We start from the raw sequence: 23,723 nt of genomic DNA on the forward strand, positions 1-23,723 counted from the left end.
GTCCAATGCCTACAATCCGAAAAGTTTCACTTGCATCGTGGTTTCATAAAACCACACAATTTTTTTAAATGTGTTCTACTATAATATACAATATAAAGAAGTTTTGCGTAAAAGTTTTTGCTTTAGCGTAACGAATAAATTTTCGGATTATACAAAAAAAAAAGGAAATTCCAATGTCTCCTAATATAATTTATTAACTATATAATCTACCTTGATAAGGCTTTAGATTGAAAGGTCAAACGTCGGTGGAATTACATAATTAATAAAGAACATTTCATCCCTTTCTGAATAATTTTCTTTTTCTCGATAATTTGAGACTCGTTAATTTGAATCTTTCGATAATTTGAATTTTTTCCGGTCCCTTGAAAAATACTCGGTAAATTGAATAAAATCAATGTTAATTGGTCCCCTCGGTAATTTGAAGTTGTCGGAGTAGTACCTTGCTCGCCGACATGCGATAATTTGAAGTCCGGGCTTCCCTACTCTCTATAATTTAAAGCGTTTGTCATGCACAGACCTGTCGATTATTTACATAAATGAGATATGAGTAAGTTCGCATTCCAGTCTTATTTTAAACGTTCATCATGTCATGTTAATGTTTAATTTGTGTTATTAAAATGAATCAAAGAAAGAAAAAATGTCTTTCCATATGTGATAAAAAGCGTGAGATTCAAACTGTGGAGGATAGACAATTAAAAAAGGATGTCGCTAAACAGTTTGGTATTTTACCGTCGACATTTTCAATGATCTTGAAGAAGACAGATTACATTATGGGTAATGATGGACTGAAGTCGCTCACTCAAAAAAATATTACGGGCTACTTTTCGAAATAAAAATTTTGAATAATTGTATTATTGTATTTAATTGTTAATAAGATAGGGTAAAGATCCCCCCGAAGGGGGTGCGGGTGGGGGGATCGAAAGAGGAGGTCTCGCCCATCACTGTACCATAAAAAGTTCGTGGCGGTCTCACTCCCATAAAAATTATGGGGGTTCAAAGTTAATAAATATGCCAATTTTTATACATTTCTAGGCATGTAAATATTTATATAGTCATTCTTAAACAATATTCAAAGGTAAAACTAATGAAAAATACATAAAAATATTGAGAAAGTTATATAAAACATTATTTAAATATCTTTATCAATAGGTTAGGTTAGGTTATCGGGTTTTGTTCAAGTAACCACCCTCTTTCGATCCCCCACCTCCACCCGCTTGAAAATGATTATTTTATTTGAATTATAGTGTATGAAAATAGTTAATATCAACCCCCATCACTTTTTTTGGGATGAGACCGCCACGAAATTTTTATGGTATAGTGATGGGGAAGACCTCCTCTTTCGATCCCCCCAACCTTTCGGGGGTGGGGGCCATCATCTAGACCTTTACCTAATATAGAAATAATAAATCACGAATTTTGATCAAACTCTTATTTACTTGGGTTCCCCCTCCCCCTCGTGGTTATTTAACCGCTTGTTATTTTGAATTCTTGGTAATTTGAAATTTATCTCTGGTCCCTTGAGTTTCAAATCATCGAGTCGACCTTAATATATCATAGGATTGAAGTGTATCTATCTGGCAATATAATGATTGTGGATGATTATTTAAAAAAGTGTTGAAACTAGAAAGCGTTGTACTAGCTATTTTTTTCTGTTTCAGGGATACAATTTCTCGTATATTTCATCTAGACTTCTCACTACTATGGATATATTTGTAGGAGTCATTCTTACATCAACGAACCGACGTCCAATCTATGCGCTGCTCAAAAATGGAAGAGTTAAACAGGTTATGAATCGAGCTAGGGAAGTGGAAGCTTTTTGGATGGTTTATAACTCGATTAGCAGCGGCTGGTCACCTCCATTTAGAGATTGTGAATTTTTTGGACGGCGCTGGTTTCACGCATACGTTTCCAAAACTTCCGACAGCGGGACCGCCTTTTTTATTCCTTTACGTATCAATCATTGTGATAAACGTTTCTCTGAACTTCTTGGTACTACACACAAATGCGATAGTACAACTAAGGTAAGTTTATTTATAAAAACAAAGGCTTTCACGGCCGAAATCCATAGAAGAATAAACATTCGAAGGCGGTAATTTGTTGTTAAATCTACATTAAATATTTTCTCCCACGTACAAAATTAAGGAAATATGATTTCCATTTTCTATAGGTTAGGTCTTCCTATTGGGATCCGTCAAATGGGAGGAGCCTAAAAACATGGCGCCGATTAGGGAAAATTTATCGTAGTTCCTATAGTGTACCGTGCAATTTCCAATTTTTTAAATTACGATAAAATGATAAGTATTGACACAATATGTTATTGGGCTGACATAAAGCCTCGGAAATTCCATCAAGTTTGCTGCCTACTTTTTACAAACTTCGGATTTAAAAAGTAATTCACGTTATATAATTGGTGAGGTGATTCTGGGTGATTTAAGCTCTATCATATCAATGACTTGCACGTGCAAAGCCGATTTAAGAGAACGTTGCAAACACATTATTGCAACTTTGTTGTATTGCAGCAGGTAGGTTCTTAACCTCAAAATACTTATATCGTATCATTAGAATTGTGTTAAATCAATTACACAGGAATAAATAATTTCTCACTTTATAATTTTAGTATGATTCTAGTTTTAAATATTAAGGTTATGGCTGATGGTAAATACTTGCTGAAATATAATCATGTGCATTAAAATGACGTGAACAAATTTTTATTCCGGAATTCACTTCTTTGATACCTACTGCTTTCATCCAAGCTTCTATTAGTTTACTTTTTTCTCTAATTTTCCGAATATATTTTTTACATATATAAAACGGTTAGTTTTTATTGGAAAGTAGTTAATGTAGGTGAAGAGTGAAGATCTATGTCTGAAGTGCTATTGCAGCTTTTCACTGAACATATTAACTTTTTATTTGATTTAACTTTAGAAGAAAACTTCGTCGACTCCATCATCAAAAAAATTTTTACTTTTTTAACGTGTTTTATTATTCTAATAAACAATTTTACAATTTGCGTGCACAGTTCCTATGTAAATTTTTCCCTCATTCGAGTTATAAATTATACCACCAGATGGTGTATGCCCATTTGACGGATCCCAATAAGTTACCTTTGTCGCATCATTTTTGTCCACTGTATAATTTTTCACGTCATTCTCTGGCGGCATTCAGGCCAACCAAGGGTGTCGTCAGTATCGATCGCCTGCAGCTTTGTATATTGCACTAGTGCATTCGTACCTTATAGAAACATTGCACCAATTGTTAAGCATGTGCCATGCAAGGGCGGAGCTCCAGATAAATTGTAAACAGTGACTTAATATTTTTAAGAGGGAGAAAAGTAGAAACCAGTGAGCGGGCGGAGTGTTGTTACTACGCAACCTAAAACCAAGGTTCGTGAGATTCTGAATTATCCCTGCGTGTGTTGAAGTAGCTTAAATGACACCCAAAGCACCAATTACACTTGATACATTAATGACATCCAATATTGCCGCCAGCAACGGCGCCCGTGTACAATGCAGTTCATTACATTTCGATTAAAATAATAACAATAACGATCAGCCAAAACATAAAGAAAGATAGTGAAATCAGCTTGTAACCTTATTGAATATATAGTGTGTATAGGGTGGAGAACGAGGTCTGTTTGGTACCTACTTGCACGTTCTATAATTTAGATTTAGTTTTGTATGCGGCGCTATTACAAGGGCGTTTCTATAAATATCAAATTAATTAAATGTACAGTCCACGAATATAAATTTATTATTTTTTATTGCTTTCATAGTGACAGTTCAAACAATATTTTTGACCCAAGATATGGAAGGAACGTAGATTTTCCAAAAATTTGATCTTTACTGCTTCAATTTATTCAAGTATTAGATCTTACATAGACTTCCAAGCGTCTTCAACTTTGCTACTGCCCAAAATATCAAGGGAGTAAAACTGACAACCAGAAAGTACCATTTTTCATTTTTTTTTTTTTAAATCTTAGGATCAAAATTGGCTATACAAAAACCGTCGTTTAAGCAACATTCAAAAGACCAATTTGATTCATCATCATCATAAGTTCGTCAGACTTGTTGGACACGTACCTCCACTCTTTCCTATCCTGAACTAATCTTCGCATTTCCCTGAAACAAGAACAACTACATCCTTGACTATTTGCTGACAGTTATCTAACCTAGATCTACCTCTACCCCTCCTAACTCCTGTTTCTGCCTCTAATATGTCTCTGACTAGACCTTCATGTCTGAGAAGATGTCGTACCAACCTATCTAGCCTATTTCTCATTGACTTCCATAGAGTCCTGTGTTCTCCTGCTCTTTCTAATAACTTTTCATTTCTAACCTTCTCTATCAACGGTATCCTCATCATTCGCCTGTAACACCCCATTTCGAAAGCTTCTAACATTTTCTTTTCCGCCGCGCCCACTGTCCATGTTTCGCACCCGTACAACGCCGTGCTTCAAACATACACCTTTAAAAAAAACCTTATTGCCCTTGTTTGTGAGGTGTGGTGGTTTCCCGTTGCCTTCTACATCGCAGTATTTTGCATCAGAGTACCATACCGATCCACGTGATCTCTGCCACCCTGAGTACTGAAAGAGCTGCTGCCCTCTTTCAGGGACTTGTCTTAGTCTGGTGTCTCTTTAAGAACCCCCCCCATTATGGTTGAACCAATCATCGAAACTCGCAAGCCGATCCACCCACTTTAGTTTGCACAAGAGTTTCGTCAAGGTTCATGTCCCTTCATCAAATACAAAGCCTCAGTACCGAAGGATTTTATAATAAAAATAGAAGATCAAACAATAAATAGAAACAGAAATGCCAAGTACTTAATAGGACTAATTTTAGAGTGCAATTTCAAGTAAAGCGAACAAATAATAATTTGAGGAAAAAAAATAGATACTTAGTCTACGTTTTTCATAAATTAAGATATGTAATGAATACATAAAATTTACTGCAAATATATTATGGTCTTTTTAATAGTGCTGCAACGTACGGGATTATAGCATGGGGTGGAGCAGTGTTGGCAGATGCGTGAAAAAAAATACTGTACTAAGCCCGTATAATTATTGTACTTTCAGGCAAATTATTGAACTTTTGAAAATTGTCATAAATAGTTAACTAATTTTGTTTTAATGTTATCTACAATATTACCACATGGAAAAATTGACCACTCATAGAAATTATTGCAGTTTATTATGGTAATAATTTTTTTTTTCAAGATTTGAAATCAAGCAGACATAAAAATTGGCGGGTGATTTAAATTTTTTGATTTCAACATCATGAATAACTACAGATATAATAGATATCATGATTAAATATTCGAATAATGATTCGAAAAAAACGTTTCAAAACATTTTCTAATTTTTTATGACACAAAATATTTTATATAATTAATAATGAAATATAAAATAANGATTAATAATGAAATATAAAATAAATAATTAAATTTAATAATAATCGCAGCCTATTTTACTTTCTTACATTTGGCGTTATTACATTGATGCACGTTTGCACAGACTTAACAAAGTACTGCTTACAGGTAAACATAAGTCTTACTTAACTTACAATTCGTTTGCACCGTACGCTGCCTACCCGCAACTTAAGTAAGTAGCGCTTAGTTTTCGATGGTTTGACAGCAACAGTAAATTTAGCAATTTGTAGGTTTTGTGCAGAATGGTCAAGTTTCGAATTGATTGTGTCTGTTAAGCAACGTCTGATGTAGTGAAGTGTTGTTTGCCGTCTTTTTCTGCTGTTATACGTTTTTGTTTTTGTAATTATTTGTGTTTTGTTGTGCTTTAGTTTGTATAAATATTAGTGATATAATGTTAAAAACAATTTGTAGTTGTAGTTAGTATCATGTGGAGACAATTTCCTTCTGAATTTCTTATAAACAAACCTTCTTCTACTAAAAGCAGTACTACAGGACTTAACGCCAATTACCAAAATTAACTGTTAAGTGTTTATTTTCAATAAAAGCTTCTGATAAAACGTATTATTATTGTATATTATTAGTTCACCTTCTACTACTAATGATCAGCTATTGGCGTTCTTATAACTTCTCCCGCTAAATTGTGTAAATTTTCAAATTTCTAATATATCATCAGATACTAATTACTACTCTTGGAATGTAAATGATCCGTGTTAAAATAAATTTGGTAGAATGTATTAAACAGTTTATTTAGTATGGCAAACGACAAAAATGATAAAAATGTAACAGTGATCTTATCGTTAAAAGAGTTGTATGTGAACTAACTACTAACAATTGACAAAAGCATTCGATAATTAGATGAAGCAATAGTCAATAATTCTCAAGCCATGTTTGACATTCTGACAAACAGTTTTCATAAAGCTGAGTGCTACAAGCAGTTCCTTGCAGTTTAAAATGTATAAACGTTCAAGTGAAGTGAAATAAATAAATAAAATTAAAATAAATTAAATTAAATTACTGAAAAGTAATTTTTTACAGGATATACATTAGTAAATCGCTTTTGCACTTTTGAGGGAATTTAGTGTCAAGTTGGAATTTATTTAATGTTCCTCGTAGGTCGGCGTTTAAAATCTCTAAACCGTTCACTCTATAATTTCACAATTTATTCATGGCGAAAAGCGGGTCGATAAACTGTAAAACAAAGCGATTCAGGGTTTCGAAGGCTGCCATTCGAGCATTCATGTTAAATGGTGGATACTACGCCATACTGGCTATCAAATGCTATTCTTTTAAGGAATTTCTATTAATTCAGTTAAAGACGTACGACAAACAAAACACGTAAAAGAACCTAAACGAGCTCAAATTGCAGTGTTATGAGACAAAACCCATAGACATTATTCAATCATCGATATTTATCCTTTGTGTTTATTGACATTTTCTTATAACCTAGAATAACAGGCCTAGCAAACTTTGACCTCGACACGTTTGATTATCAGATCTGTCGCTGAACGATTTCATTTTTCATGAGATAGGTCTCATATAAACAACCCAAGTAGTATTTTCAATACTAAAAGTTACCTGAGAGGGAGCATTTAGACATTAATGCTGGAAATAACATAAAAGTAATCTTGTGAGAGTAGCTGTAGAGCATTAGTACGAATGGCTGACTACGTCTAGAAATCTTAGTATTTCATTGATTTTAACTGGGAGTTGAGGCGTTAAAACAGAGACTCACCCATCATTTTATAATCAAAGAAATTCCTGTTCGCTATTCTGTACAATATTAACTGCTTATACAAAACGCATTTTAACAAGAGACATATAAAAGGATAAAATTAATAAAAGCACTCTCTATATTATGTGATCTGTCTTTGAATTCTATGATCTGTTTCTTCATTATGATCTCTGTTAGAAACGAAAAACTACAACCTAAATAAACTTGAAAATGTAAATAAAGGGGGTGCAGTGTAGGAGTTCCTTCCTAAATATTATGGATGAAAAGCTTCATTGGTCATTACAAATTGGGGTGGCTCTGGCAGACACAATATTGCCCCTGCTCCTAGACTGGTACCGAAAATAGAAACTTTCCATTAACGAGACCAAATCGGAAGCAATTTTCTTCTCTCATAGGTATCGAAAACCTCCCTCCATCTTAGTAAACAACCGTTCCATCAAGTGGAGCAACTCTGTCACCTTCCTAGGCGTCGTTTTCGACAGGACCCTAAACTGGCGGCTCCTACATCTCCAACTACCCGTAACAAGGCAATGGGTGCATTCATCGCATTTAACGCAATAATCAGAAGCATTTACTCCTACGCCATTCCCGTCTGGGGCTGCGCCCTTCCTCACCGCCTGAAACCTCTACAAGCCACCTACATGCGGATTCTTCGTTCCGCACTAAACTATCCCTGGTTCGACAGAAACACCCAAATTCTGAAACAAATCAGTTTACCTTCTCTCCCTGAGGCCACAACTTCATTCGCAGGGCCTTAGTGTCAGGCCACGGAAACCCCTCCATTTAGACACTCTCCAACTTCTCCCTGAAGTCAAACGACTGTTTCCGAAGGCCCTGTCACCTTCTACAATGAGCCACTCCCTTTCGCTCACTCCTAGTTTCTCTTTTCAGCGCGAGTGTCCACCCTTCACTTCAGAGGTGGAATACCTACTCCGACGGTTCTCCCCCCAATCCCCCCACGCGTGACCATTTTTCCTTCTCAACCCTCTCCAGAATCCCAACCTTGCATTCTCTTCACGGGGATAAGTAACCCTCAGGGTTTATCTCCCGAGGAGGGGTTTTAGTCGGTAAAAATCCGAAACTACCTCCCTTCAGGGGTGTCTTTTGAAGATTTCCCCTCCTCGAGAATAATCTAATAAAAAAAAGTTGACATAATAGTCTAAGATTTCACCATCTGATCCATTTCCTAGTGAAAGTTTAAACATTTATGGGGCAATAAAATGAAACGCTTTGAGTTCTGGATGGACCTATACATGACTTTATGACAGCTTTCTTACTGTCCAATTTGTGCACACATTTAATCTTCAGATTTATTACAGTGCCATCCATAATACCACTTTTACGCATAGACACAAATGAAACCCTTCTCTAAATCGAAACAAAAGATTTTGATTGTGATGCACCGACGTAAATAAGTACTACTTATCTTTAAGTAGTTCTTAAAAGACGGAAATGGTTTTCACCGCAAATTAAGTTGCGCTTACGAATCGAAACAGATGCTTAACTTTAAACAAAAGATGTTCCTGGCTTAAGCATTGCTAAAGACTGTCGTAATAATTTCGGCAGTAGTTCGGCATTTTTTGTCGTAAGAAAATAAAAAAATAACATGGTTATAGTAAAGAGATGATTCTCATGTTACTATTAAATAATAAACAATATAGTAATTATTAAATTAAATTATCATTAAATGAAAGTTGGTTTGTGTTATCATTTATATTATTGTATTGTAATGTACCGATTATGTACATTCCAAGAGTAGTAATTAGCATCTAATGATATATCAGAAATTTGAAAATGAGTAGTGATAAGAACGCCAAAAGCTGATCATTTGTTATAGAAGGTGAACCAATAATATACAATAATAATATCAGAAATATGGTTTTTATTGAAAATAAACACTTTTAGATTACACTTAACAATTCATATTGGTAGTTGGCGTTAACGGTAATAACTCCTGTAGTACTGCTTTTAGTTGGAAAGGTTCTGTTTATAAGAAATTCAAAAGAACTACAGTATATTAATTACAACTAAAAATTATTTTTAACACTATACTACTAATATTTATACAAACTAAAATACAACAAAACACAAATAATTATAAAAACAAAAACGTATATCAAACAGCAAAAAAAGATGACAAACAACACTTCACGACACCAGACGTTACTTAACAGACACAATCAGATGGAAACTTCTTGACCATTCTGCACAAAAACCCTACAAATTTCTAAATTTTACTGTTGTTGCTAAACCATCAACAACTAAGCGCTACTTAATTAAGTTATAGGTAGGCAGCGTGCGGTGCAAACGAATTGGAAGTTATACTTCGTTTACTTTCTGTAGCGATGTGACCTTCAGTTTGACCGGTGTAAAGTAGAAAAGAACAGCACTAGGCTAGAAAAAGAAGGAGATAACTCTCTTAATCGGTGAGGAGCGTATAATGCGTACAGCACTGCACGGAAAAATTGACCATTTTATCCACTACAATTGCATTGCTCAAATATGCTGTTATTGGTACCATTTACTACTGAAAATATCCACGAGATGTTTATTTATATTTGAAGACATATTAAAGGCTTTAACGCTTGTTTTCGACTCGCACTATTATTCTTGATTGAACAAAACTTTTGGCAGGTACCGTATGAAAACGTATGTTTAATGAACAAGAGTCGAAAGTATAATGAGCTTTTTTCTCCCTACCTACGATTTTGCCAGCGCGCTTCCAAGACATTGGAAGGGGCACTTCGCTACAGAAAGTAAATGAAGTATAAGTAAGACTTATGCTTAAGCAGTACTTTGATAAGTCTGCCTTAGTAAAACTTCGGTGCAAACGGGCATAAAAGAAACTATTATTTAAAAAAAGCAGACATTAAGGGAATCTGAATTTTGAGTGAAACGAATTGATGAATAGTACTCGAAAAGTGTTATGTAACATGTTTCGAAAATGTGACATTTCTGGTTCAACCGGTGTTCAAGAGTGGCTTTACCTCAATATTTAAAATTAAAAGACCCAATTGTTTTTTATTTTTTTAATTCGTTCTTCTTTTGAAGCATATTGTTTAAACTAAATTTAAGATGTACCTATATCTTTAAAAACTTAAAGGCATGAATTCCAATAAAACCATCAATGACAAAGAAATTTCTGTATTCAGAGCTATCACTTCAATTTGAAAAAATGGACTTACGACTGATTACATTTAACCAAATCCGCCATTAAATATCTAAAACCCTTGAAAGTATTGACGGGAAGCTTGAGGGTATATCTACCTCTCCTGAATTTATTGCTGCTCCAGCTTTCTTACTGTAAAATAGGTATGGCTTTTGCTACCTACTGCTTTGTGCTACTATTTTCTAAAAAAAATGAATATCTCGAAAAACGTAAATTTTAAGAATTGTAAAATCTATCTAAAATCATAAGTAGAATTGAAAACTGTCATAATACGTAGGGAATTAATAATATTTGTCGTTCAGTAGTAAATCAGTGTCAATAACGCATAATATAAACACAGACGGTTAATATGTATGTAGATGTTTACATATACCCAAAAAAGGTACTTAGTAATCGGTTCGCGTTTGGCTAAAGTGCAAACGCTAAAACTAAGACTAAGACTTCCCTTTCGAGACCCCAAATTTGAGCAATAATTTTCCATTATGTACTTTAAACGTGTTCTTTCTCGACAACAATGTCATAAAGAGATGAAACGTATATTGAGCGATATTACTCCATCTCTCAGGACTGTCGAACGGTGACGTAAACAATTCGAGAGAGACGATGTTAATTAAGAAAACGATCCACATTCAGAACGGTCGAATGACGTAACTACTACTGAAACAGTGGCTGTCGTGGAAGTTCATCGAATCACATATGTATGTGCAAATTCAGAAGACTCTTAAGATATCTGTAGGGACACTAAATATTACATATAAAAAAGTTTGTGCAGTTTTTTACCAAATAAGTTAACCGACGAACAAAAAGGACATCGAATAGATTCCTGAAAAAAAAATTCTGATAAAGTTTGAATCCGACATCTCGTAATTTATTTTTAATTGTGACAGAAGAAGATTATCCGACAACGCCAAAGCAATCCTGATCGGGTTGTTGTTTTCTTTGGTCTTCGTGGCATTATAAAAACGGTACCATTAGATACGCAACGTACTATAACAGCAAACTGGTACACTGAGCATTGCTTGGTTCGTACATTGAAACAGTTGCACCCGAAAAGTCGTTTGTGCACAACAAACTATCGAATTTATCAAATCATCCGGTATCAGGCTTATGGATCATCCTCCGTATAGTCCTAATCTGGCACCGCGTGACTTTGCACTATTCCCATACGCCATGAAACTATTGAAACACCGCAAGTTTTAAATTTAAATTGGACTCTTAAATGCTTGGGAACCCGACTGGAAATTAGTGGATTGGCTCCGATGCGGATCAGAATTGCCTGAAGATTGATCAGAAATAAATCAGGCTTTCTGATCCGGGTATGATGGAAAATCCTCACGTCTTATATGATCAACATAGGACCCATTTGAAAAATCCATGTCGGATCTGTTTCTAAGATCCATGACGGATCCGTTTGTTTGACGAACAATATTGCACACAGAATAAATCAGGTAAAAAATAAAGTTCTGTATTATGAACCAGTTCAGAACATCGGATACAATCTTCATTTAAAGATTGTACCGAAACCGTAGTAAAATTTGTAGTATTAAATTGTGATAAGAAATTGGTCAGATGACTGGATTAAGGGATAGGATACTCTACTATTTAAATTTAATCCGCATCTGATCATAATCCCGGTTCTCTGAACTAATTTCCAGTCGGGAAGGAATATGCGCCGCAATATCCAACGACAATTGAAATAAATGGTTTGACAATTGATTTCAACTTCCGGTATAACCGGAAGTGACATAAATGCTGTTATTTTAATTGAGGAGAACATTCCCAATAACACTATTGTAGAGATTTCCAAATTTAAATCAAAGTAGTTTCCAAAATATTCTAATGGGTGGGTCACCGTGAGACACCCTGTAGATATTGCTGCTTTTTATATGAAAATTATAAAATGGTTGTAAATATGCTGGATGAAGTTTGAAAAGAATGAACTGCACAAATTGTTTTACAAAACTAGTATGGAAAAGAATGCGTTATTTGGAAACAAGGAAGACCCAAGCATCTCAGCGATTTTACTGTTGCTACTGCATAAAAATGTTAGGTGTATTAAAAGTATTACTCCAATTACTTAATAATTACCTTTGCAAATATTTTTTTTGAATTCAAACGCAAACCCTTAAATATCCCGATGTATGAACAAATGTAATTATACTACTTTTAAACATAGTCTCAATAAAATTTTCCTTTTTATTTGAAGTAACATTTATTATTCGCTGTGTTTGTGTTGATACAATAAGGCTTCAAAGCTATATGTACATTAAGAATTAAAAATTATAACTTATAATTTTATATACATATTTTTATGACTTGTATCTTTCTATTTTCCATGCCTAATTTCACATACTTTTGTTTTTCGTATCTAATTCTATAGTGTCTGTTTCTGTAATCTTCGCTCTCTAACTTTTAGATAAAAGAAACTATCTACTCTTTTTAATAGTGCTTCTTTAGAATTTTTCAGATTTAACTTTTCCTTTGTGTATTTTCAATTTATATCTTTTCTTACAATCTATTCGTTTTATTCTTTTGAAATTAATTACAGTTCCTGTTCGAACCTACCCTAATGTGTTTTGTGTACCCTCTCAGTTGGTCTTATTCGAAACTTCACGCTTTTACCTAATTATAGAAAGTAACCCTTTCCTACATCCCGTCCACTTACATATTTTTAGGTTTATTGCTTTAGTCACGGTCTTCTTCTCCACTTTCCTGGTATTCCGTCGAATAACACCCTATTAGAATTCTCCGTAAAACTTTCCCTGCTCACCTTCCTACAACTTTATAAAAACCCATTCGCCCTTAACATTCTTCTCTCTCAATTCTATCGCTATTTTGTGGTATTCAACCAATCTTAGAACTGACGACCTTATGATGATAAAGCTTATTTGGAATTTTACAACCCATCCAGTCACTCTACCCTTATTCCTTATACGGAAATTCGACATACACGCAAATTAATTGTACGTAAATAAAAAGGAAACCTTTCGCAGTACTACTAATTTATTTAAGTAATCACTGCTGTTTAGTTAACACCATTACTATTAATTAATTCGTCTTCTATCGCCTCGTAGCTAGAACTCAAACTTATTAATTCATTTGACTATAACTATTTATAGAAGCTAGACTTGTCCTAGAAAGATTTTAGAATATAGATAGAGAATGTGGCCTTAGTTATTTCTAAGGCAATCTAGGCAACCCATTCTATGGGCCTATTGATGCTTCTCCGCGTATGGTGATTTGCCTATACGTAACAATACGTACTATGCTACATAATTTTGTTTATTTATTTTATACAATTATACGTTTTCTCATGGGATGTATTAGTTGTTAAATCTTCCCATATTTTTACATAAAGTTAATATATATTTTATCTGGCCCCTTTATTTCTTTTGGTTATTTCCTATGTATTTAATTTTTTTTCCAGTGTTTTTTATCAATTTTATTCTTGTCATTCTTCTTTAATTTAGACTCCTTGATTTTTCTGAACAGGAAACCCTACTTTTGTGAAGGATTCCAATTCCATGAAAAAGATGGCAAAATCGTAGTTAGGGAGAAAAAAAGCTCATTATACTCTTGATTCTTGATCATTAAACATACTTTTTCATACAGTACCTGCCAAAAGTTTTGCTCAATCATGAATAATAGTGCGCATCGAAAACAAGCGTTAAAGCCTTCAATATGTCTTCAAATATAAATAAACATCTCATTGATATTTTCAGTAGTAAATGGTTCCAATAACAGCACATTTGAGCAATGCAATTGTAGTGGATAAAGTGGTTAATTTTTCCATGCAATACTGTACTTATTATACGCTCCTCACCGGTTAAAGGTTTTTTGTCTCCTTTCTTTTCTGACCTAGTGCTGTTCTTTTCTATTTTGCGCCGGTCAAACTGAAGGTCACATCGCCAGAGAAAATAAACGAAGTATATTTTGAATTTGGTGGCTTAAAATACGAAACGAATGGAAAAATAACTCATGAATGAAATTTTTAATAATATTTCAGTCAGGAAAATGATGTTACTCTTAATATAAGCTTTTCGTTTTTTTCCTTTACAATCCAAATTTGTCAAAAATAACGTGCGTTGGTAGTTTAAAAAATTAAGTTGATCTTTAAACGATCCAAAATTCACGATAATGTCTGACTCAGAGTAAGTTTATTCCTTGTCAACTCTATAAAAGTTGTTTTCCTCAAAACAAAAGAACCCATACCTAGTAAAATTCGAGCTTATAAAATGTAAATGAAAACCTGAAAACTTGTTTTGTATTGTTGTAGTGCATTCCCATATACGAGACGGAAGATAGAATAGGTGGATACAGATGCGTTTGTAGAAGCGGATACTTTTATCAGGCAGCGAATCACACCTGGCCAGGATTCCTCAAAGAGGAACTCGAAGATGATATACTGGGTCCATTCAGGTTAGTTTTTTATCTACTCTGCATGTAACTTTTCGATGCGCACTATTACCAGAAAATGGTATAAAACGTATTCTTTCAATAAAATATTATGCCAGTAAGCTACAACTACCGTTGGCTAAAACCGGATAATTTTAATGGGGAAGATTATAGGAATAGAGGGCGCCACACGTTTGATCTACTTAAATTTCGTTCGAGGTTAAGCCGATTAAGCAATTTATTATTAAGGAATCTAATAAGTACCCTTCTTCTTGTGCAATGTATTGCATATGGATATAAGACCAGCTTATGTCAAAACTGAAAAGGAGATGTGCGTCATGTAGTGATAGAAAGGTAAACCTTGTAAAAAGGTTAGTAAAACCACCACAATATGTGTAATTTTCGATTAAAATTTTGAATGGTTTTCTGTTAAAGTCACAGTAATATTACTGTAAATGTTTATGTACTTCTATTGTTTCTCATCTAACAAGGTGAAGTTATGACGAATTTTATAAAGACTTAAACAGTAGTACCTACTGCATAAACTTAATTTGATATAAACTTAAAAAAAAACATTTATTTTCTGTAAAATGGTGCCCACATAACCTTAAATATGGTTGCGATTTGGCTAATTCTGATCGTCTTATTGCTTCATCCCACAATTTCTTGTACTTTTCATTATTTGGAAGAAATGGTATCCATTTTCTTTACATTCCAACACTGTATACTTTGTCATTTTTGTTAAATTTTAAAAAACTCGGAAATTTAGTTAGTCTACCTCTTTTGCACTTACGAAATTTACATTAACCTCTTGTCAAAATAAACCTTAGAATAGAACAGAATCAGAGTAATAGTGAAACGTAGCGGGAGAAAAAGGTAAAAATCATCTCCATTATATATTTGCACTGTTGGATGTAGTGAGGCTAATCTCAAATTACAGTGGAAGTGGATTTCACTTTGTTGCATGCTATAAGTATGCCTTTGTTGTTTTCGTTTTATTTATTTTAGAGTCAGATATATTTATCACTGTTATTTTTATTCCGTATGAATTTGTAGAATCTTGCACGAGAAAGAAAAAGAAAATCGATTCCGATTTATGACTGAATTTATTAAAATACTAGTGTTAAAATAGGGTTACCACCACTTTAGGCAAACAGAAAAAGGGTCCATAAAGAAGTAGTGTACGCATTCTTTGGTAGTCAATTTTAAACAGTATTAGGCGGTGCAAGACAGAGCCATTGCAAGTAGCGTTCCATGACAGGAACTTGAAGTGTTGTAACATAGTGTTAAGGATATTTCTAGTATCCAAATATTGATTTTATTAAAAGAGACGGCATCGAAGAATTGGTGAAAGAAATAATACACAAAGCGAAAGATCATGAATCCTGACACAACGTCACATTCAATTAATGTTTCATTTGTTCAGAATCGAATAGCGACTATGAAAAGATAGAAGAATCAGATGACAATATGTCCTGGTCATATAGGAGGCTCTCGCATAGGGTTGTGTACAATCCCTATTTGGAATTGAGGGTTAACGATGCTTTAGATTTCTATCATTTGAAAAGCAGATCGCTTTTTTGAACTTATTTGTTCTCACCAGTCCACATTCTTGGACCAACAATAATTGTAGGTTCAACAATATACAAATTACAATTAGTAGCAAATTTAGATGTTCTTTATTAAACGGAACTGCCCATGTCCCTCTGATGAGTACGAATACGTTTAAAATCGCAATACGGAAGTTTCGAAAAACTAACTATCCAGGCGCATTCTAATTTGATGCTTATCATACAAGTTAGCTATGCCGCATACCGTAGGTTAACTGCAACAATTAGATGCTCTTAATTAAAAAGGACATTACTGAACATTACTGAAACTACAATTGTTTACAGGGCTGTCTTTAACCTATTGGAGGCCCTGGGCACATAAGCCTTACCGGGGCCCTACAGCTTTAACAGAGAATTATTTTGGTTTATCAACAATTATTTGTTTCTTTATATTCACAATGAATGAATAGATAATTGTAATATGACTCGGAAAAGTAACTTTATCATTCTCCGGTTGGTACAAAGTTGTGTTTTTTGAAAAGGCACCCTTCTAGTTTTCAGATATACAAAATTGTCAACCAGTTGTTGAAACTCTTTGTCTTTGAGCATTGTTTGGACTGATCAATCTTTCTTGAAGCATTGTTCGCCTTACCTTATTTTTTATTCTTTTCCGTTTAAAGAAGGAGCGTTCGCCACTACAGTTAGTTACCATCATGTTTAAAAAGATTCTTAATGTAATTTCTACATTTGGAAATGTGTCTCCAACTCGACTATTTATTAAAACTTCTGGAATACCAAATTAGTTTGCCAAATACCGACATTCTATTTCTAACTCTTTCTTGTTAACATCTTCATAGCAGCAAATTCATTGCAACTTTATCTCGGGATTTGGAGTTTTCAAGCGAAAAACAATGTCAACAATAACCAATGTCCTTGTGCAAACTCAATCGCTGTTTTAGATGCACGCTTGAGGTATCACTTATGGAAAGTAAGGTATTTCTACTTTAATATCTCTTCCAACTCGGTTGGACTATCGGTGCAGTCAGCAAAAAATTTCTGGCGCGAACTTCTAAGTCTTACTCTTTGAGACAAGTTCTTGTAGTCAGATTTTGTATTTTTCTCATTGGAGAGCGATTCGAAGTAATAAAATGACAGAATAATAGATGTTTGAAGAATCACCTACATTTAGGTATTCTCGCGTTTATAGCATGCAAAGGCGATTATGCAAGTAAATATTCTAACAGCAATTATTGATTAATTTTCTTAAATTTTGGTTGGCGGAAGGATATGGCAGGAACCATAAAGGGGGCCTCCGTTAATCGTGGGGCCCTGGGCACTTGCCCAAAGTGCCCAATGGAAAATAGGGGCCTGATTGTTGGTTTGTTGCCATTTATTACTTAAAATTAAGTTGCATATCACTAATTGAATTTTGTAACTTATTATTCTAAGTGTTATTATGTGACGCTGCTATGATTAACATGTTCCTAAGACAGGAATTCCTTCAAAAAGGGTTCACCTTTAAACAGTATTATGTACTTAGTTAATTTGCATGAAAATATTTATTAAATTGTTCCTGTGAATTTCCTCATATTCTTATCATAAATTTGATCTGTATTAATATTCAAGGGATATGTACGTATGTGTATAAATATTCTTTTTTGATAAATTTCAGGTCAAGGTTTTAAAAAATTGCTTCAGGTGAACTAATGAAAAGAAAATGTACTCCTGTATAAAAGCAATATAACGGAATTCTGATGCAGGCTCCTCTATTAGATTTTTGATCGCTTTACCCTACTTGTTGTCTTATATGTTTCGCCACTTGGGTGCTTAAACGGTTGCTCTCTTTGAAAGCTGATAGGGAGCTGCGGACGGTTTCTAAAAACCAATTTGGGTAACTGCCAAATGCAGCTGCAGCAGTTTCTGTCGGAAGGACGCCGCATAAGCTCTTTCTATTTTATCGCGATATGCAGTATAAGCTGTCTTGAACAATGCCTGCCGTGCATCTGCTTTCGATTGTGTTTCATGTTGCTTGGACATTTATTGTAATTTTAATAATAACCTGTCGTCAGCAAACTGACTACCTATTACGTATGTGTATACATACATATTGTATCGAGCACGAACGTGTTTATGTGCGATCAGGCACACGTGTGCGTGAACGGCTTATCGATTCTCCGACTAGCCGCGGGCGCCTTTCTTCACGTGCGCCGAGTTTGTAAATTTCTTTCATTCTTCATTCTGGGAAAGCAGTTAAACAGTTCAAAGAAAATAAACGATCCGGATGTTTCTAGAGGGTTCCTGAAAGTAAACAAATGAGTGTTTAAAGGAAGAGACGATCGCCGAGAAACGAGGAGAAATAAACTGACCGTTGCAGAAGTGAATCCAGAAATAAATTGACAGTGATAGCAGTGAAATAAATAGCTCTGTGAATAGTGACATATCAACAGTAGTGCAAATAAACAGAATAATTCATAAGTTTAGTAATAATTTAATAGTGCTTTTAAGTTCTTTAATAAAATTAGTGTAAATAAATCGTTTTTGTCGTTATCAGTCTTAAAAGTTAATTTTGTTAAACCCACGAACATTACAATATAAATAAATTTGAAGTGTTTGCAATATCAAAATAACTTCTAAACTGTCTTGCCTAATACTATGTTCACATGTTTATTGATGATAACAGTTAAACAATTTAAAGTAAATTCACGATAAAACAGCTAGTTACCAAATAAAATTCAATTAAATTCAGTTTCAGAAAATTATGTTAAAAACATTCTTTTATAATTGTTCCGACCAGGCCGCCGGTACCAGAGACTATACAAAGAATATGAAACTATTAAAAATATAAAAATTTTGGGGGTCTGATTCCTATCAGCTGCCAGTGCTGGTGGATGGGCACACGGCAGTTAATCTGACTCACACATTTGTTCAAAACCGGAGGGCGGGGCGGAAGGTCCCCATTTTATGAATTGGAAATGTGAAAATGTACGTTAAAATTTAACAACAATGAATTAATTCATATTGAATTGAAGAAAAAGCAGAAATGGAGAGAGCATTATTAAAAAGGAAAATATTGTTAACAATCAAGCATAATTATGTACAAAAAATAAACCTGTACTTTTTATTGGTAATCTGTAAATATAATGTTCGATTATTATTGTAAGCTTTCACGGTCAATAGATACTAAATGCAATAGGTTTTGGTCCTAGGCTTTGCTTAGCTGTTGACGTTTCACTGTGCTTAGCAGAAGGCATCATTTCATATCATGAAACGGAACCCATTGAAGATATTAAGAATAATGCTGGTAATATATTGACGGAGATATGACTACAAACGTAGAAAAAAAGGCGATTTTGCATACTTAATATTTTTTTTATTTTTTTAGTTTCTGTGAACAAAAAAAAAATAAAATAAGAAAAAAAGGTTTTTTTGCCTTATAACAAGCGAAGGAGGGTTCGGGATAGTAGCTATGGGTTCGAGGCTACATTTTCATGATGTACCAGCAAGTTTCAATAGGTATTTTGGAAAAAGCCGCTCCCAACTTCTCCCATATTCCTTACACCAGTGGTAAAAGGGAAAGGAGTTTTAGCTTTGTCTATATAAAACAAAGCTACTAAGTTTGAAATTTTAAATAATCAGCCAATTTTTGGGATTTCTTTCTACTAAACTAATCATTTTCAGTTCCAGAAAAGTTCAATTTTTTTCATAAAGGTCTTCATCTTCTATTAGGGACAAATGAAGAAAGTTAATTTTTAATCCCTTATATTTCTTATTCTAGAAAAGGGGGATCATTTTTCTTTATAAATAATTTGAGCTAGGGTATTACCTATATAATTACTATTTCATTTTTATTTATCGTTTTTTAAACATAAATATTTATTTGGAAAACAAAATAAATAAACAATAAGGAATAATCATTTATCACTATTTAGTAACGGCATATATACTGCTGTTAGAACAAAAATTATTAAAAACTGAAAACCAATTACACCTTTATTCATATTTTTTTTGTTACCCCAGATTAAAAAGGTATGACTATATTTTCCGCCTTCTCTGTTTGACGCGACCACCGTTACCTACCTTGTAAGATAAAAGACCCAGTTATTAACACTGGCCCAGTTTCTGACAATTTTAGGTTTATGTTGAATTAAAAAAAAAAGATCTTAAGTGAGTTAATAAATTTTTTAAAAATTAAAATAAATTTATTCTGTACCTTATTAATGACAAGCGCAATAATAAAAAATAAGAAAACTTAATAAAAATAATCTTNTAATTAAAAAAGTTACTTCTGCAATAAATAATAAATATACTTACAACTTTTATTTGAATTTTTTCTTTCTAAAAAGCATACTTTGGCCACCTAGTTTTTGCCAACTTTGGACCTCTCCCATTTGTTAACGCACATTTTGTCGTACTTTAAATTTAAAGTTATAATAAATAGCTTTTCCCCGCGGCTTTGCTTGCAGAAATTATACATCGTTTACTTTCTGTAGCGATGTGACCTTCAGTTTGATCGCCGCAAAATAGAAAAGAGCAGCACTAGGCCAGAAAAGGAAGGCGACAACTCCGGCCAAACTCTTAACCGGTGGGGAGCGTATGATCCGTACAGTACTGCACGGAAAAATTGACCATTTTATCCACTACGATTGCATTGCTCAAATGTGTTGTTATTGGTACCATTTACTACTGAAAATATCCACGAGATGTTTAATTATATATGAAAACATACTAAAGACTTTAACGCTTGTTTTCGACTCGCACTACTATTCATGATTGAACAAAACTTTTGGCAGGTACTGTATGAAAAAGTATGTTTAATGAACAAGAGTCGAGAGTATAATGAGCCTTTTTTCTCCCTACCTACGTTTTTGCCAGCGCGCATTCAAGAAATTCTCCATAAAGCTTTTAACTCCCAATTTCATCCTTAAAGGTTCATTTTTAAAAATTGTCAAAACAGGTTATTGCTTAATTTCAACAATGAGCAACCTTCGAGTAAATCCAACTAGAAATAAAATATACCCCATGGAAACGTTACAACCTTTTTTCATTTGATTAATAATATCAAACAGCATATATATACCAAGTTTCAAGAAAATTCAACCACAAATATGGTATGTTCCAAACACAAATTGTAACACCTTTTTTCCCTCTCCCTTTGGAGGTTGAATTTTTTAAAATGTCGCGATAGATCATTCAGAAATTAAATGAGAGACCATTAAGACCAAGTTTCAAGTAAATCTGACGACAAATAATATATGTTCCATTTAAACATTGCAACTCCTCTTCACTACTCCTCCCCCCACGGGAACGGAATAAAAAGTATCCTATGTCCGTCTCCTGGTTGTAAGCTACCTCCTCACCAATTTTCAGCCAAATCGGTTCAGCCGTTCTTGTGTTATAAATAGTGTAACTAACACGACTTTCTTTTATATATATATAAATATACATGCATGCTTAACATTTCCCCGGCTACAAGGAACAACTCCCATTCGGTAACAAATTTATATCGGGAAAATTCTCCACCGACTGTACAAAGCCTTAGCAACTTATACTTACTTTATGTGTACTTTGTGAAAGTATAATTATATTCTTTACGTTCATTGCGTCCAATATACAGGATTTATAATTCTATTTACCAAACCTCTTAGAATTTTGGAATCAATCAATTTATTTTATGGTTACTCTTTTAGCAGGAAAAATTAAACAAATTCCAGCAAGACAACGGTCATCAATCAGTCAAAATATGACTCAATCAGTGTGTATAAACTAAATGGGTTTATCCAACAATAACGATGTAAAAAAGCTATGGAAAAGTTTCATTCCATTTTTATAAATTTTTCTCAAAAAAGCACGTAAAGTATTTACATTTTCGTAGTTTAAATTGTTTGTTGGATGTCCATACTGAAATTTGTTGTTTTTTTCAAAAATCTGCTAATATTGATTACTGTATAATTGTACTGAAATGCTGAAATCGTAGCGCTCGTTGCTATAATATGGGTAGATACCGTTGAATGCAATGAGAATATAAATTGCTTTTGATGTATTTGACTTTTCCTGTCTATTCATTTTTTCTAGTCAACCACATGTTAGAGCTTTTTCACTTCGCCTGCGCGCTTAAATAAAAAGAATGTGACAGTTTGCCATTTCAATAGAACCGGTTTCAGTTAGATTTCAAAAGGAAACGGAAATGTTGACGTGTACGGATCGTCCTTGTTGATGTCAGGGGCTTTTAGTGGAAAAACGAATATAATAGGATCACCAGCACCTAAAATAAAATTATAAAATGCGTAGGTAGGTGTAACCATGTAAGATGAATATTTTTGAAAAGTTCATATAGAGTTCATGTACTTCAAATTTTTTTTCAATTCAGGGGATATTAAGTTACGTGGTATTTTGGCAGTAAAAGGAAAAAGAAAATGAGAAATACTGCTCAAAGCGGCAGATCGTGAATCTTGATGCAACCTCACCGCCAATTAATGCTTGATTCGAATCGAACAACAACTTGAAATGTCTTAAAACTCGAAATTGTTATTGAATCCCTATACTAACACCACCGAATCGCCTCCAAATATCTGAAATAATTCTAATTACCGCCGAAATAGTTCCTACAAATTGGACGAAAATTTAAATTTTAAATTAAAACAAGAACACTGCCCTTTGAAACTCTAAAACAGCTTCAAACTAGCACTACATTAAAAAAGACTCAAAAGAGCCCTCAAACAGCGCCTCGCCAAGAAACATACTATAATAGCACCAAAACAGCATCACATACAAAATCAAAAATTTTAGTATCTCTTTAGTGCTGTTTAGGCGCTGCTTTAGTATAAATGCGTGGCATTTTCGGTGGTATTTCAGTAGCTTTCTGGAAAGCAATCGGTGCTGTATCCGTGTTCTTTTCGCACAAAATGCGGTACTGTTTCAGTACTCCATTCGCACACAATCGGCGATTTAGTCCTGCAGACGGACCTTTTCCAGTAATATTTTAGAGAAATGTATGGAGCTAGTTTGGTCGTAATTCGGTAGAGTGAAATTGAAAAGAATAATTTTTATTTATGATCGCAACCGAATCTGACCTAACTCAATTCCAATCCAACCTAAGACACTTTTAAGAAAGGAGAAAACTACTACAACACACATTTCATTTGCGTTGTTTTCACCTATTGTAATCTTATGATCCCAACTAATCAAACGAAAGAATTGAGGCCAGTTATGTTAGGATAATATTTTTTACAGTAGGTAAAGACAATACAGACGAAGTGAGTACTTATCTGCTTTCCTTTGTTTACAAGGTTGAACCGATCTTACCTAACTCAATCCTAACATAACCTACGGTAATTGAACCACAGACAACAATCCTCAGTGATGGGTTTCTGAAGATGTCAGCCACAGTTTTCAAAAAAACGTCTGGGCAGTTTATCTAGACCACAATTCTTTAGCCCGAATTATAATTCTA

The 23,723-nt window shown here is 33.9% G+C and overlaps 1 protein-coding gene across 1 annotated transcript in view; it reads left to right on the forward strand.

The window, feature by feature from the left end:
- Window positions 1–23,723, forward strand: part of LOC108744730 (probable G-protein coupled receptor 158) — a 378,923-nt gene that overhangs the window by 167,952 nt on the left and 187,248 nt on the right. Inside the window, exons 3-4 of the mRNA XM_025974263.1 lie at window positions 1,659–2,021; window positions 14,605–14,747. Of these exons, the coding sequence (XP_025830048.1) occupies window positions 1,659–2,021; window positions 14,605–14,747 (506 nt within the window). The remainder of the gene's footprint in view (window positions 1–1,658; window positions 2,022–14,604; window positions 14,748–23,723) is intronic.

The sequence above is a fragment of the Agrilus planipennis genome, unplaced genomic scaffold (assembly GCF_000699045.2).
Source record: "Agrilus planipennis isolate EAB-ADULT unplaced genomic scaffold, Apla_2.0 scaffold46, whole genome shotgun sequence".
Lineage (NCBI taxonomy): Eukaryota > Metazoa > Arthropoda > Insecta > Coleoptera > Buprestidae > Agrilus > Agrilus planipennis.